This window comes from Photinus pyralis, unplaced genomic scaffold (assembly GCF_008802855.1).
Source record: "Photinus pyralis isolate 1611_PpyrPB1 unplaced genomic scaffold, Ppyr1.3 Ppyr1.4_LG1, whole genome shotgun sequence".
In the NCBI taxonomy this organism is placed as follows: Eukaryota; Metazoa; Arthropoda; class Insecta; order Coleoptera; family Lampyridae; genus Photinus; species Photinus pyralis.
Window position 1 is genome coordinate 43,580,823 of NW_022170249.1, and position 16,679 is coordinate 43,597,501.

Here is a 16,679-nt window from a genome sequence, read left to right on the forward strand (position 1 = left end):
TTCAAGATTTTTAAGTTCTTTGTTTATCTCCTACAGTTGTTGAGATATTTCGCTCAAATTTGAAATATAAGTTACATTGAAGTGCTTATCATTGGTCATACGTAGTGAGAATCTAGAATGTGTTGTTTTTTCAGGGGTCATGTTCCATTTTCTCCCCCTGAACTTTTTTATGTGCGCCACTGGTACATTTTGAAATATGCATTTCATTTTCTGCTCTGTTTAGAAACTTTTTGGTCTCTTTTATCGTTATCGTATCGTAAGACCCCTTCATATGCTATATTCCACAGTGTTGATCCTAAACCCGAGCCCTGTGGTACTCCTCCATTTACTGTAAGTTCCTTGGGATGGCAAGCATTTTTCTATTTGTTAAAGTAACTATACACAGTTTGTACATCGGTTTTTGTCAGTTCTTCCATAATGATCTGTGTTGGTAACGCAATGCGTTTTTTTTTACCTCCCATTTGACAAGCACTCCGTGTTCCTTTTAGTGCCTCTTGCGTCAGTGAGTTTATTTTGGCAATGGCATCCTTAGTACCCCTCCTTCTTCTAAAGCCGGATAGTTCCGTGGGTAAAGCTAGGTGACTATCTCTTCTTCCCATTATTACCTTTCTAGTAATTTCCCTAGATGACTAATCAGAGACATTGGTCTCAGAGTCTGGATCTTTTTTACGTATTACTACCACTTCCGCGTTTTTCCATTCTTCTGAGTTATTTCCTGATATCAGAACTTGTTCGAAAGCCTTACCAAAAAGGCCGGGTGTCTCCGGGCCGCGTAAGAAATAAGCTCCGGGAGAAACCCATATCTGGTCCAGGCGCCTTCCTTCTTGGTATCCTTTCGACTTCTGCTATCTCTATTAAACTTAGGTGAATGTCATTATTTTATTACGAGTTTTATTATTATTGATTCCTCCCTTTTCTTTTTAGCGCATTTTTTAAGAATTAAAAAAAATGTGCTATTGTTTGCGTTTTGTCCGTCCGTCCGGATCCACTTCTGCCGTTTTGAACTACTTCTAGGGGAATTGTCCTACAGTCCTGGAATTTTTTGCTGTAGGTAGCCTACACCTTGAAGGTGTTCCAGACGGCCATTAAATTTCGCTGTCTAAAAGGGGGGCCCCTCACGAATTATTTCCTGAGATGCTGTTTTTGAAAGTAAAACGTGCATAACTTTTACATACGGCAACCAATTGGTCTCAGATTTTTTCTAGTTTCTAGTGTTTATTTTAATTACGTTACTTAGTCGGACTGAGACGACTGAGTAAACTGAGTTTGTGTTCCTCCTGCTTATTCGTTTTCTGCTCATATCTAGTTTTCCGTTTGCCAGCACTTCTTCTCGCCACTAAGCAGACTCGGTTTGAGTCCGGTACTTCTTTGTCGTTTTTTTTTGGTTTGTGTCATAACCTCGTTACGCCAGTTGTTTATCACTTTTGCAACAACTCTCCAAGTTATCCGACATCTAATCTATTTTGTCGTAAATATGATGACCGAAATCAAAATTGCTATCGGAAATCACGTAGGAGCCAATAAGTGCAGCTGAATAAGAAGATGACAGTAAGATGGCGAAAACAAAGATAACAATCCCAGGAACTAAGCAACCTCTACTATATTTGAGGTACGGCAATGAAACGGAAATAAGCACAAGCGAGATAAATCGCATATGTGTAAGTACCAAATGATGCCAATGGGTTAACCAAACTGATCTCCCGAACCAAGAACGAGACGGTGACTAGATAGCAGATGGCGAACTCAACTATCTCTCTGAAACACCTAATTTTCGGATTTCTGTTCATTAAGACTTTTTGTTTCTTTTCAGATAAAATATCCAACCTTATTTGAAACACCCTGTATATAATACTCTTCCCTTATATTGACTGACAGACAGACAACGCATAGCCGAAACTACCGGGCGTAGAAAGATGAAGCTTGGCATGGTTAGGGGGAATTGTAGGGGAGCACTAACAGAGGATTTTCCGAAATTCCTACAGGAACTGGAACAAAACTGGATTTTACGTTTTACAGTCGAAAGTGCGGAAGATAGAGACTTGACACTTGGAACGTAGGTTTCTTTGAAGGCGTTAAGGTGTACCCCGAAAGCTGTTCCCGAAATTCTCACTGGAAGGGGGAAAACTGCATTAAGACAGAGGGTAATGTTTATGCGCGTACGAAGCCGCGGGAGCATATCAAGTAGTCTATAAGATCGTTTGTCCGTCTGTCTGTCTGACTGTAGTCGGAAGCAGTTTTGTTCAGAACTCATCCAAGCGACAGTATTAAGCTGTATCTGGATCTCTTCTGCTTTCTCGATCGTATACATCAAGGTATACAGATAGAAAGTAGGATTTCAGAAAGAAACTTTTAAGCCTAAAGCCTTTTTTTATTCTTAATTCCAAAAATTATGGTACCAGGTACAACCTACTGAGATACCCAAGTGGATAGGTATATACACGAAAGTTCTACCCTACGCAAGACAGACGGGCACACGAAGATAAATTGGGATCCCCTCTTATTCTCGTGTCCTTTATAAAATACACAATTCCGTAATTATACTTGTATAATTATCGTACCTAGGCGAGCTAACCCCGATTTCCTAGTCCCCGCAATGTGTTAAAGATGTAAAGAAAAGAAATAATTGGTGGATTAATCGACAAACTTAGTTTGAGAGTTCGAAACATGCTTTTTGCGTAAGACAAAATAATATTAAAGCATGTGAGTCCATAAAGTAAGAATATTACATGATCGTCCATTTTCAAGAAGTGCCTACTTTTTAAGCCCCCGTCTGGTAGAGATAAGGTTCACTTTAAGCTCTCGTAAAAATGTAGCGTATGTGTATGAATAATTTTTGAAACCTCATCGAAAAGCCATTTTTCGAATGGATCTAACCCTTCCTAGGACAATTTAGATATTTAAATATTTATTAAACCACACCTTTAAAACGCGACGGGCGCCAAGCCTGCGCTTAGGCTTACTAACGATTTTATATTAACTTTTTCTCTTCGGTGGGAGTACCTAAGGGACTTGAGGGCAAAAACTATAAAGTTTTGCCATAAAACTGTAATATAATGCTATATACCACACAGGAGATTGCAAAGGGGCACGTATTGATCATCCAGCCTCGGCCGTTTTCGCTATGTACCCAACACAAGTGGGATATGAATAATTTTAATGTTACACTGAAGCATCCCCTTTAAATGCAAGTTATCGCTTACTCCTGTATAACCATTAATATTTATCCTTTATGTTTAATTAATTATCTTACTGCCGCTACTCTACTCCATTCTAGATTGTGGAGGTGCCTAAAAACCAAATTCATCTCAATTATATTTACTTGTTTGGGTCGTCAACGAATATTATTAGAGAATATTTTCTACTATAGTACATATACAATACAATTTAACAATCTGTAAAATCTCACCTATTGAATTCTCTCGTCCATTCCGTCGTGTGTTTTTAATGCACGCAGGATCCCTTATTAATTTCCGTTTTGGCAGATTGTTAAAGACTACAATTCGCTATTTGGCTCCTCCGAGGGTGTAAGTTCGGCATTGTCGATGTCCAAATTTGATCAAACTCTTCTTTCGTAACTCACACAATTTGATAAAATGAACTCCATTTGACTAAAAATTGTTTTAGTTCTAAAGTGACAGAGCCGGTTTTTAATTAACTTTATTGTTTCTTTAATATTACAACGAAGAGAATAGTGCAAGTAAAATATTTGCGCACCCTTTCATTTGGGAAATAAATTTTTCAAATATAATTTTAAATGTGTGGTATAGAAAAGTGCAATTGACGAAAAACGCACACTGGTTGGTATGGAGTGCGTTAAAGAGCAAGGGTTATATGTCTTAAAAATATAACATTGTAAGAACTAAAGATCTACCTTCTCACTGAAAAACAAATGACCTCCCACCTTTTTTGACGGAAATACACGTTTTGAAGAAAAGAAAATATACACGTTAAAAATAATGTTTCCTTTGATTTTGCACTTTTATGAAAATTTCATTGTGATAGGCTGATGTTTGATAACCATAAGAGCCTAATATTTCCTTGATCTTGCCGTTGCATCGAAGATCCTAAATTGCAATATTTCCCATTTATGTGATTGAAAAGGAAACTTAAATAATAAGTTCTGTCATGCGTAAAGTCTGTTCCTAGCTCCGTCTTGGTTACTCTCTTCCCTTTCAGAAGCTCTTCGTACTCACTTTTGGCGGTGCGGTTAATTCTGCCCTCGTAGTCCTTTCCACGCTGAAAATAAAATCGACGAACATTAAATATTGGTTATATTTCATGACTTAAGCATGCTTTCATGAATAAATTTATTATAGGTACAGTGGAAAATTCTCACACGTAATCTCTTAAATACTAGCAAACGGTACAATTAAGCGCCCCCGCCCTCTACCTTTTACTTATCACCTTTGACAAGTTAAAGCCATGGCCAGTTTTGGTCAATGAAAAACCTGCCTTTAAACTGTAAAGTAAATACGAGTACCTATAACAAATAATTCCACAAGTATATTGAACTATGAATTCGAGCTTCCAGATACGCTATCTAAATTCCTCTTTGTAATTAACAACAATGAATACAACACAACAGATACAATTCGCCTTTATCTATAAGATATTATTTTGCCGTCAAAGAGCGCATCCAAATAACAGTGAATTTTTAAATGCTCTATTACGTGGTGGTACACATCTTTCTTTTTCTTTTCTAAAAGGGCATTGACGAACCTCGGCCAAATGCGAGTCACCAATATGCACGTTGATCAACTGGGATGATGCAGTGAAACAAAATCCTCGCTAATTCAAAAAATATTTTGTTTGATTTTTTTTCTTTTTTGCGGTGCGTTATAATATCATTCCCGAAACTCTAATGACCGTCGATCTCCAAAGACGTCCTAGAGACCAATTGTTGTTAATCGTACTCTTACGCTCTATCGCTATCCCTTTGCTTGCCATGCTCTTCGCGTTTTGTTTTTTGGGGCATTTTCCAACTCATGTTAGAAGGCGCTATTATATGGCCACTTCATCCGTCCGTCTGTGCGTCCGAGGCCATAACCACTCCGACAGCTTTCAAGATATTTAGATCTTTCTTTTAGCAATCGGCACCTCAACCAAGACAAATCTTGACGATTGAAAGTGTGCATGCGCAAAGTGCGCAATGTCATCTTTCTTATTTATGCAGATATATTTTTTAAATCTTAACCATAGGTGTTTCTAGTAAAGACAAGTATATTGCATATTGTAAAAATCAGATGCGCGCATGCGCAAACTGCCCAATGTCAATGCTAAGTTTCTTATTTATACATCGATTTATACCATAACTTTTATTCTCACTTGTACACATAAATAGATCGGGAAGTACTGATCAATTCATGGAAAATGCGCTATAGGTACTTACTTTAAGGCGAAAACCTTTTTTTCATTTTTTTGTGTCTTCTCACACACCAGATTAGGTTGGATTGAAAAAAGTAGCAGGAGAGTGTCATAAAAAAAGTATACTCTCGAAGAATTTGAAGTTATCTATGTATCTAAATAAAAATGAGAATTATTTAGTTTGTAATGGGACTTAATTGTAATGCGTTCATAAATAAGATTTTGCACCACCAAATAGATGAACACAAGAGCACAAAGTGTAGATCTTATTTCCGTTTCTCCAACAAAATTGGGCAACAAACAAAAGATTGTTTATTACCAAATTGGCCAAATGTAAATGATGTATTTTCTGTTTCCCTGAAGCAATTAGTGACGAGATTGAAGATTTTTTAACATCATTCGGAAGTTTTTTGACAAAAGTTATATCGAACTACTTCTTAATGCTGGGATCTCGTTTCAAAAAAAATTCGGAAAAACACATTACTGAAGCAGATTTCTTAAGTGTCTTGGCGCTGGCGCAGGTTAAAGAAGTCGATATTTTTAACCGCTTGATTTTCCACTAATGATCATGATGAAACGACTGTTTGAAACAAACAGAACAAAGTGTCCGAAGTTTGTCAGAATAATGATTTTTTTGATATGGAGAAACGATTTCTTCGCAAAATATAACTCTTGCTGGGTAGTTCTTTTGATAGGGCTTGACCAATAATTTATGATTACATTACAGACACATTTTCTCTCAAATTCACGCACTCTCTCTTACGTGATGCGTATTAAAAATCCCGCATTATGGAATGCTTCATACAATATTAATCACTAGGCCACGATCACTAGTACCTACACGATTAAAATTCAGGGGTCATATGTATACATTTTTCATTTCATGTTGACTAAATATAAATTACAGTTACAGTTGCATTTGCAAATGGTAATCTTATTTAAGTATGCTAATTGATTGCCTCATCTCTAGAATTATTGGATCTTGGCATGAAGTTTGTATATGTTAATTTTAAATATAAAATATGTATAACATTATGAGGATGAAAATAAATATTTACCTGGAAAAATGTATATTTAACCTCTCGTTACTATCGAACCGTTTCGTTTCAGAAACTTTACTGCAAATGGATAGGCAGCAACTTCAAAAATTTGTACAGTATTTAATATCGGAACATCACACCGAAGTGTTGCCTACCGCTCAAAAGTTAGCTGATGAAATTCTCCAGCAGAAATCGGAAATCAATCAAATTCCCGGCGCGCCGGATCCAACTGCCGGAGCCTCCGCTGACGATGACCACTCCTGGCATCTGGACGAAGAGCAAGTGTGCGAACAGGTCAAATCGTACCTCTCGCAGGGAACTTATTATAACGCAAATAAGCAGTTAAACTCTCTATTTTCGAAGGTAGGTTACAAGTGAGCTCACAGTGTATGACTGTTTCATTGTAGGTGAGAGAGATGCTCAGGGCGCAGGATTCAAATGGGGCGAGAATGTTGACGCTTATTACGGAACAGTTCCTTTCCGATCCTCGACTGCAGATGTGGCGCAATCAAGGAACACCAATGACTGATAAGTGCAGGCAGCTTTGGGATCAATTAGGTGCGTTATGGGTGTGTATTGTTTTAAATCCAAACAGCACCCTTCACGAGAAGCAACATTGGAAGGCGATGCTGGAGAAATGGACTAGAATAGACGTTTGCCCACCTGAGGATCCCGACTACAGACTGCAACAACCCGGCCATCCGTCACAGAGAGATTCTGTAAGTCATTCATCTATTTATTCTCGCAGAAACTCATTCTTGAAATCATTTTTAGTTTGTAAATAGAGATAGAGATCGGTATTATTATGATAGGGATAGAGACAGATATCTTGATCGCGAGAGAAGAGATAGACGAGAACGCGAACGAGACAGAGACAGGGGAAGGGATCGACTCCTCTATGATTCTTCAGATAGTTCTGATGACGATGATGGGGAATCCAGTTCGTATAGTCACAGAAGCAGTAAACGCTTAAGGTTATCGGGAGGCCATGCCAAATCCGTTGTACCTGCTTTACCAAGGACAATATTCCACAGGTGAAGTACTGTTTTTGTTTTGTTTAGAAAATGTAATTGAATATTGCAGAGCTTTGGATGCGGTTGGAATGTCGTGGGAAAATATGCACTTAAAGAATATTTTATCTAGTGATACATACTGTTCACATGTTCCAGACAGTTCCAGTTCCGGTAGTTTTAATTCTCAAGGGCAGCCTTTGTGGCATGGTATCCTTGTACCACTTTACTTTAATGTCTTATGTATTTATCTTTTTGTAGAAACCTTATCTTTGTGTGCCGCTCGTGTTGATTCTCTAAGGTCACATGGTCACAGAGAAGCTGCACTGAGGTTGGCAGTTTCAGTAGTTCGTACAATGAAACAGCAGCAGTTAATAGCACAACGCCGATGGCATGAGAGTCAACAAACTAGCAGCACAACCAACACTCGTAGTCAAGGTTCAAATGTGCAACAATCACCCTGTACTTCAAGGTGCAATGGACAAGGTTCATGTTTAACAACCTCGGTTAATGCTCCTGCAAATTCAGATGGATGGGTCGGGCATCCTCTTGATCCAATTGGTACTTTGTTTGATACACTTGCGGATGCTTCTATTATTCCAGAAGATCAACGTCCTAGAACGCCTACTTATTTAGGTAAGTATTTTTAATGACCGTTACATTTTCTTGTGAACATGCATATATTCAAAGAAATAACATTGACTGAAGTATGCCAAGATATTAAATCGGACAGCATACTACTTTCACATTTAATTTATTTTAAAATAATGTATTGCTGCACATAACTTCCCAAAGAAAACTCAAAATCCTTCACACAGAGACAGAATATGATGATATTGCGAATTTATTACTTATTTATAATTCACGTTATTTTGAAGTGCTTGGGCAAAAATGACTTATTAAAGTTAATGCTTCACACAGCTTGCTGTAAAATATGTGTACAATTAATTACCTAGGTACCTATACTAAAAAACTTTTCCTCATTTGTATTAGTTATTTATTCATTAGAAGTGAAATAGGTACATTATTATAACCATAAAGTGCGCAGTTTTAATCTTTATTAATTAAATTATTTTGAATTCGTGAGTGTGAAATTGATTCTGAGAAAACAATGTATTTAAAATCAAAGTTAATGCAGAAATTTCACAGTTAACAGCACAACTCCATAAATAAGAACAATTAATAAGTAATTTTATAATTCTGTAACTAGGAATCGAGGTGTGTTATTTAGGCGGTTTTGGCAATAGTGCCTATCTTTTCCAATAATCGTCATCAGGTTATCAGAAGTTAGCATCAGAAGGGCTGTAGGAGCTTTATTATTTGTTTTTTTAAATGAACTATATATTTTAGTATTTTGGGATTGTTTATATGAGGGAATTAACAAGGGAGAGACGTCTGGCCACATCAATTTCGGCTCAGGTTGAGATATATTGTGGAGGGATGACGCCCATTCTGCTCTAAAGGTTCTCTTGCGGATGTTCTGAGCATTTTTTCAGCAATAAGCCTCTTGTGTTTTTCATTTTACGGTACCATTTATTGTTGTTGGAATAACAAATGGCAGTTCAGATGTAGTTTTCACTGGAAAAAAATTACATAAAGTGGCCAAAAATGGTTTAAATGAGGGTGTTTGACAGTCACGTCTTGCCTCCGCCCCAAAAGTCCGCAAGTGGAATTCACTTGACGTCTTGGGATTTGAAGAAAATTCTATTCGAAGTTTGAAAAAAATTCTATTCGAAATTTGAAGAAAAACGCTGTAACGTTTGCAACTGAGTGCTCGTATGACTGTGACAAAAACACCGCGCGTCGCGACGTCCGATTGATAAACGTTCGTCTGACCCTAGCCTAAGAGTAGAAAGTTGTTCGATGGAGATGTAGATGTTGGCCCATAATTAAAATTTAATTTCCCTAAAATAAGGTGTTATAGAAGCACCTCTATACCAGGATGCCAAAGAATCTGGCTTCACTTTGAGTATGAATTTAACAAACCTAAACTGGTTTTTTGAAAATTAAAATTCAATATTAATTATTTTCATCTTGTAAACCTTACCAATACCACATTTTGTGAAAATCGAAATTCTTTCTGGTTCCGTAACAGGGACATTTTTACCATGTCAAAAATGGGCATTCCAGAAAGATTCTAATTTTTGATGTGTGTAAATCTGGGTCATTGCAAAACTGTTGAAAAAGGTGACGTTAATATCTTATTGCTGCGTTCATTTGTGACTGAATAATGAATTGCGAAAGTTTAATGCAATTCTGCTGTAAGTTTGAAACCCTTCCAACGTTTGATGATATATTTTTATTTAAATGTTACTTCACTGAATTATGCATACAGTATCCCTTGTGCATGAACTTTATTACAGCTTTTATATATTTTTCAGGTAGTTTTTTATTTTTAGATTTGGTAGGCCTAGAAGATCAGCACAATAATTTACGACCCAGGTATCATCACGTACCAGTAGTTGGTTCGCGCGATAGATCCGAAACATACCTAACGTTAGCTTTCGAAGTTGCCTTAATTGGTCTTGGCCAGCAGCGTCTTATGCCCGTCGGACTTTACGCACAGGTACATTGAGTAACTTCTTATCATGTCTCTCCTTTAGCTAAACAACCATTCGTAAAAGAGAACCCAATTATTTCATTTGCAGGAAAAGGCGTGTAAGCAGGAGGACCGTTTAATTGCGAAGTTGCAAGAGATTGATTTGGATAACAGTTTGGTAGCGGTGCTGAGGCGACAGGCGATAGTGTTGCTTGAGGGTGGACCCACCAGCGGGTTGGGGATAGGCATTCATCCCGAAAGTGTTCCTATGCATACGTTTGCACGATTTCTATTTTTATCTCTGTTGAATTACTATCCTGATTTGGCATACGAAGTGGGGCTAAGAGCAATGCGACTGCCTCTACTGGAAGAGCATGAGGATTCTGATGATCCGATGGGGGGTAACGCATCGAGTTCGTTGATGATGAGTAGATCACCTCGATGGTTTACTTTGGGACATATCGAAACTCAACAATGCGCTTTGAGTTCAACCATGCTTAGTGCTGCAAAAGGTGAGCGTGTGTCACTTCAAATTTGAATTGTAACTATTCTATTTTCTCTACAGGTGAAGTGATGCGCTTACGAACTGTCTTGGAATCCAGTCAGAGGCATATTCATAGCTCCTCGCATTTATTTAAACTTGCACAGGATGCCTTTCGGTTTGCTACCCCAGAAAATGGCCCACGGCATCCGACACTGTTGAGTGTGGCTTTCGAGTTAGGTCTTCAGGTACGTGCGTGAGTCTAATTAATGATGTAAGTAACGCTCTACCGTTAGGTTATGAGAATGACATTGTCTTCGTTGAACTGGAGAAGACGCGAAATGGTACGTTGGTTAGTTACATGCGCTACAGAGGTCGGAGTCGACGCACTAATCTCATTAATGCAAAACTGGTACCAATTTTTCACCGCTACTGAAGCCACCGGTCCTGTAGCTACCACCATAATGTCGCACAGTACGATGATGCGCTTGAATCTGTCATTTAGTCAACAGGAAGAACTGTCCGGATGCGCAAGAACATTGGCGCTGCAGTGTGCTACCAAGGACCCTCCAAATTGTGCCTTGAATGCGTTGACCTTGTGCGAAAATGAGGCGTTGGCTTTCGAAACGGCTTATCAAATCGTAATCGATGCCGCCTCTCATATTATGACCTCATCTCAACTGTTTACGATCGCAAGGTATATGGAACATCGCGGGTATCCCACTCGTGCTTATAAATTAGCAATGCTGGCAATGAAGAATGTACATCTTGCTTACAATCAGGTTAGTGAATTCAGTTTCTCAAATTTGGTGGAGTCTGAAAAACAGTTTAATCTGGCTTGTTTTCTCAAAATTAGAAATTATTTCCTTTTGTTCAGTGCGTCAGTGCAAAAGCAGCTTATGTCTGCCTTCCTTGTTGCCTCTTTCAATATTTGCTATAGGTATACGTTTTTTATAAATTAAGGACCTCAGGATACATTTTGAGGACTAGACCCCTTCAGGATTGAACCAGCATAATTTATCACACTCCCATTTGGCCTTGTGTCTCAATACATTCTCACACGAGTTGCTGATTCTTATTTCTTTAGGAGGTGTAGGCACAAGTCTATGTGTGATTTTTAATTTAATATGCCTGCATTACAATGTTGTCCCCAACAATGCAGCTTAAGATACAGTACAGAATTTAGCTAGTGTTTGGGTCATTTTGAAGTTCAGTTCCTTTAAGCTCATGACCCTTTTTCTTTGATGTGTGATTTTTGATCCATCTGCGAAAATGGGACACAAGATTGTGGAAGTGTACTCCCTTCCCCCTTGAGGAAAAGTGTCTATCACCCGAGTTAGGGTTGCCAACTGTCTCCACCCAGTATGCGATATAGCGGGCGGCCTCTGTTCCACTGACCATGTCCATTGTTTTCATACGAAATGATCCATCCATTACTCAAAAAATACGTAATTACGACAGTAAACAGTGTTTCAACAACCTTTTACATGGATATTTTTAGAAACTGGTAAACTGAAACCAAATTAGAGCTCCTAAATCGGAAACCACAAATTTGCCCACCAATTTATTTTTAACATGTTATTGTACACATAACTGGAAGCTTAAATGAAACGAAATTCAACCAAAAAACAATGGCGAAGTATGGGTTTTTCTTCCAAGACATAGCGTAATTCAACTTGCCCAATAAAATTTGCAATACCAAATTTATCGCTTATTAGTAAAATACAACACCTCGCCAAATAAGAAAGTTTGCCATCCATTGTGTTTAATTACTTTTAAGAGTATTATTATAGCACTTTAATGACACTTTTAATTTGGCGATTTCCTGAAATTTCACTAGATGGTTCTGCAAACGGTTTCGGACAATTGAAAATATGTGATTTCAGTGACCCGCGTTAAGCTAAAGCAATAGCGCGCAGCCGTCTCCTAGCAAAGCAAGCCTAGCGTCGTGTACATGTTTTTCAGTCACCATTGGGTAGAATTTCTACAAGTAACGTAGCCATTGGGTATATTTGAATTTGCCGAGCTACCGCTCATTCTGCTAGTGCGTCCAGCTTAACACGGATAGTCTATACGGGATACGGTCAACTCGCCAAGGGCGACTCGCCACCGGACCACTCGCCACCAACCGACTAGCCAATGGGACAACTCTCCAACGCGACAACTCGCCAACGGGACAACTCGCCAACGCGACAACTCGCCAACGGGACAACTCGCCACCGCGACAACTCGCCAATGCGACAACTCGCCAACGGACGACTCGCCACTGCGACAACTCGCCAACGAAATATTTTTCCCTGTCATACAAATGCAATAGTCAATTTCCCTAATTTTGTAAAAAAAAGTTTATCGAAAAATTGTAGTCAATATTTGAATGAGGACCCATACCTGCTTCTATTACTGCATTTTGATATAACGACATCTTCTGAAAATTATTACTTGAACAGAAAATTTGACAATCACATCGTTATTTGAACGACACATTAAACAGGGAAAAATATTTCGTTGGCGAGTTGTCGCAATGGCGAGTCGTCCGTTGGCGAGTTGTCGCATTGGCGAGTTGTCGCGGTGGCGAGGTGTCCCGTTGGCGGATTGTCCCGTTGGCGAGTCAGTCGGTGGCGAGTCGCCCTTGGCGAGTTGACGCGTACCGGTCTATACATAATGCATTGTAGTAAATTGTTTTTTGTGACCTAAAGTTAAAACCAATAGCAATTCAGAGATGCTCATGAGCGGACTCTTTGCAGTTGGGTTTGTAAGATGGGTCTTGTCATAGTTGGTGGTATACACCTTATTTTATAGGTTGATTAAGATCATGAGTAGAATTGTCAGATCTTGATTTGTGAACGTTCCTCTGGGTTAAGTTAGCACCACTTGCTCCGGTAGATTATTTTCTTCTTCTACACCGAGAAGTACCTCAAAAACTACCCAAATTTCGAGAAACTGTATAATTAGACCGACTGCACTAAATCCATCAATAAAAAAGCTATTATCTTACCATAAACGATTTTTTCAGGACACACATCCAGCCATAAATGACATCCATTGGGCTTGCGCCCTGAGCCATTCTTTAGGAAAGAGCGAATTAACCAACATGATTCCTCTGTTAGTAAAGAACGTCCAGTGCGCAACCGTACTCTCCGACATTCTCCGCCGATGCAGCATGACCGCGCCGGGCATATCGTGCCCACATCCGCCCCCTTTGGACAATGGAAAACATCACACTCATCCACACCGAAGTAGGAGTTGTACAGCCACCATAAAACCTTTATCATACGATCGACCTCCACTCCGACAACTTCTAGAGGCCGCAGTTGCAGCCTACATCAACACCACACATTCAAGATTGACACATATCTCGCCTCGACATTACGGTGATTTTATAGACTTCTTAACCAAAGCTAGGGATACCTTTATATTGGCGCACGATGGTCACGCGCAATTCTCTCAGTTAATCGAAAATATGAAGGTCGCCTATAAAGGAAAGAAAAAGTTAATGTTTCTCGTGAAGGAACGGTTCGGCTGATATAACTCGAAAAAGTGGTTTTTGTAGTTGTACAGAGATAAAAGTAAGTAAAGTGATATATTTATTGTAGTATTTTCGCGTAACTAATTGAGTGGGAGGGAACGCATGTATCATCATTAATAATTAGGTGCAAAACTTTGGAATCCATACATATAAATCACATTTATACAGTGTGTAGTTATCTTACAGGGTAGATCAATGCTTTCCTTCGTAATTTTTCTTGTTTCCAAAAAAATATTGATATTTCTAAGACATTTGGGACTACCCTTTATTGCTGTCATTGAATGAGTATGCTTTTACTAGTTTTTCACAATTATTTTACCATGTCTTGATCTAGCCCCTCAAAATTTTTACTTCATGTGCTCATTCTATGGTGTCTTTTTCAAAGTTAGATAAACAGGGAACCATACATTTGCATTTCAGTTTAAGCTTGTTTTTTTTTGCTGTTGTGTGAATCCTTTTTTAATTAAATTACACGAACGTCTACTGTCTTTCAATGTTAATACCAATATTTGGAGATGTTGTACTCATGAACAATTACCTTAAAAAATTGTGGTTCACTGTTTGCGATTCAGTCAAATACCTATTCAACACACTGTATAAGGATTAATTAAAAATTGATTGTCTTCACTTGAAGTAAACTGTACTTCGTACTTAAACAAATACTAGTTGTTCCATTTCCAATAATCAAACAGACAATACTGTAAATGAGAAAAGTTATCGCTTTAGTTTGACTGCTTTATTAATTATCTTTTTAATAATAGACTGATTTTTTTAAAATTAGATTCGGCAAGTGAAGGTCTAGACTGACATAATTGAGCTATTCGTAAAAAAATGTTTGGTATTTCCTGCATCGAATATGTTGGTCTTAGATTCGTGAAATTTTATATACATGTAGGTATGTACTATATGCGATCTCATGCCGTTAGGCAGTTATATTAGTATTATTTTCATGTATTTAGCTAATTATAGGTATGACGAATATCGTATAATATGAAAAACACCTAGTTTTTCTATAAGGGTTTGGCAGAAATGGGTTGTAAATATTATACTAGGTTCGTCTTAAATTTGCAATTAGTTGTTTATGTTTGTTTAACCAAAGATTGTTGTTTGTATATTTGTGTAAATAATTATTAAAATTATAAGTGATAATCATAACATCTCTTGAACAAGTGGCAAGGAGCTAACTTTTCTACAACCAAAAATCGCTGCGAATTACCAAATACAATCTGGGTTGGGAATGAATTTGTAATAAAAGGTTTCGTTGTAGAAAGTAGCTACTTTTGCCATGACTACAAGGTAAATGCTTCCTGTTATTTATATAATATACAGTATATATCGATAAGTACAAAATAATATTTAAAAGTAGCAGTCGACCAAGCTATAGTGCGATGTCAGCTGTGTATTCCATTTAAGCTACCTCTGCACCTCATCTATTAGAAATGATCGGCTATCAACCAACGCTACAATAAACTTTGTGGTTTCAAATTGTAGCTTTGGTTGACTTTTGGAGCTATTGACTGAATTATTTATTAAGAGTACCGAAGCTCTTGAAAATCAAACTTATATCATTTCAATCAGTATATCTTCAAGGCGTTGTAAGAAGTTGTTTGGCCTCTCGATATCAAAAAAAATGTAAGTAGAATTAATTTGTTTCTTCGCAATTTTTATACAATTATTTATTGAAAAGAAATGGCAATATTGTTGAAATAAGTAAAGTAACACAAGTAATTAATGTAAGGATTGATGTCGCTGCAAATACTTTGTTTATTAATTAATTAATATTTTTTGAACTGTGATGTAGACATTTTACCATAATTACTGTTATTTTATGAGTTGTTTTTATTTGGTTTTATCTCTTCTATTTGGTGACTAAATTTTACTGTTAAAAAGGAGTTGTTTTCAAATACTGTAAGTGATAATTTTTAATTATGTATATATATAATGGTTCCGCCAAATCGGCACATTCCAGTATGGTAAAATTACTTTTTTATTAGTTGTTGTGTTGTGTTTTGTGTAATTGGTAGAGAAGGACGTTGTATATATTGCCAAGATTAACTTCGCTCATTGTTTGTTGAACAACAGACTGCAATCATTGCATTCAATTTGTCTGCGTGTACGAATGATTTATGATTATTTTTATGATAAATAAAAATATTTGTAATGCGAAATAATATATTTTTACTTTGCTTTCTGGGGTTGCAGGTATATCCACAGAAGATGATTACCATTCACTTTTGAGTGCTCTTTATGAATGAATCGGGTTGCGAAACTAGGCCATATAGGCCTGATTCTGGACCAGTTCAAGGTTGCTCGCCTGGTGGTGACTTTGGGAAGTAGATAGAGGTGAAACTCAAAGGTCACTATCGCCTGGTGGTGACCTTGGAAATTAAGTTAACTTTGAAAGTATATCAAGCTATCGATCAAAGGTTGCTCAACCCTACCGTACTCCTATAATGACATTGGGAAGTAGATCGAGGTGAATTTCAAAGATCATTTTATGTTACCGTTTTGGTGACATTGGGAAATAGGGAAGAGGCGACCTTGGAAGTTAAGCCAGTTCAAGTTCAAATGTTGCTGGCTGTTATCACGATCATGGTCTTGAGGAGGTGATCGAGATGAAGTAACAAGTTGCTCTCTCTAGCGAAAAGTTTTAATCAACTCAAGGTCATTCCGCTCTGGTGGTACCATGGTACAATAAGTCAAGGTAACGCAAATTCGT

The 16,679-nt window shown here is 37.7% G+C and overlaps 1 protein-coding gene across 4 annotated transcripts in view; it reads left to right on the forward strand.

The window, feature by feature from the left end:
- Positions 1 to 16,128, forward strand: part of LOC116160406 (zinc finger SWIM domain-containing protein 4-like) — a 147,835-nt gene extending 131,707 nt beyond the window's left edge. The window contains exons 4-14 of one of the 4 annotated variants that reach the window (XM_031473593.1): positions 6,475 to 6,767; positions 6,812 to 7,123; positions 7,179 to 7,438; positions 7,488 to 7,624; positions 7,676 to 8,050; positions 9,796 to 9,980; positions 10,063 to 10,465; positions 10,519 to 10,682; positions 10,731 to 11,216; positions 13,448 to 14,000; positions 14,742 to 16,128. In XM_031473593.1, coding sequence (XP_031329453.1) covers positions 6,475 to 6,767; positions 6,812 to 7,123; positions 7,179 to 7,438; positions 7,488 to 7,624; positions 7,676 to 8,050; positions 9,796 to 9,980; positions 10,063 to 10,465; positions 10,519 to 10,682; positions 10,731 to 11,216; positions 13,448 to 13,957 — 3,125 coding nt within the window. In that variant the 3' untranslated portion in view covers positions 13,958 to 14,000; positions 14,742 to 16,128. Of the gene's footprint in view, positions 1 to 6,474; positions 6,768 to 6,811; positions 7,124 to 7,178; positions 7,439 to 7,487; positions 7,625 to 7,675; positions 8,051 to 9,795; positions 9,981 to 10,062; positions 10,466 to 10,518; positions 10,683 to 10,730; positions 11,217 to 13,447 lie in introns of all 4 variants that reach the window. The other 3 variants (XM_031473594.1, XM_031473592.1, XM_031473595.1) reach the window with 3 other exon arrangements.
- Positions 16,129 to 16,679: the final 551 nt, after the last annotated feature.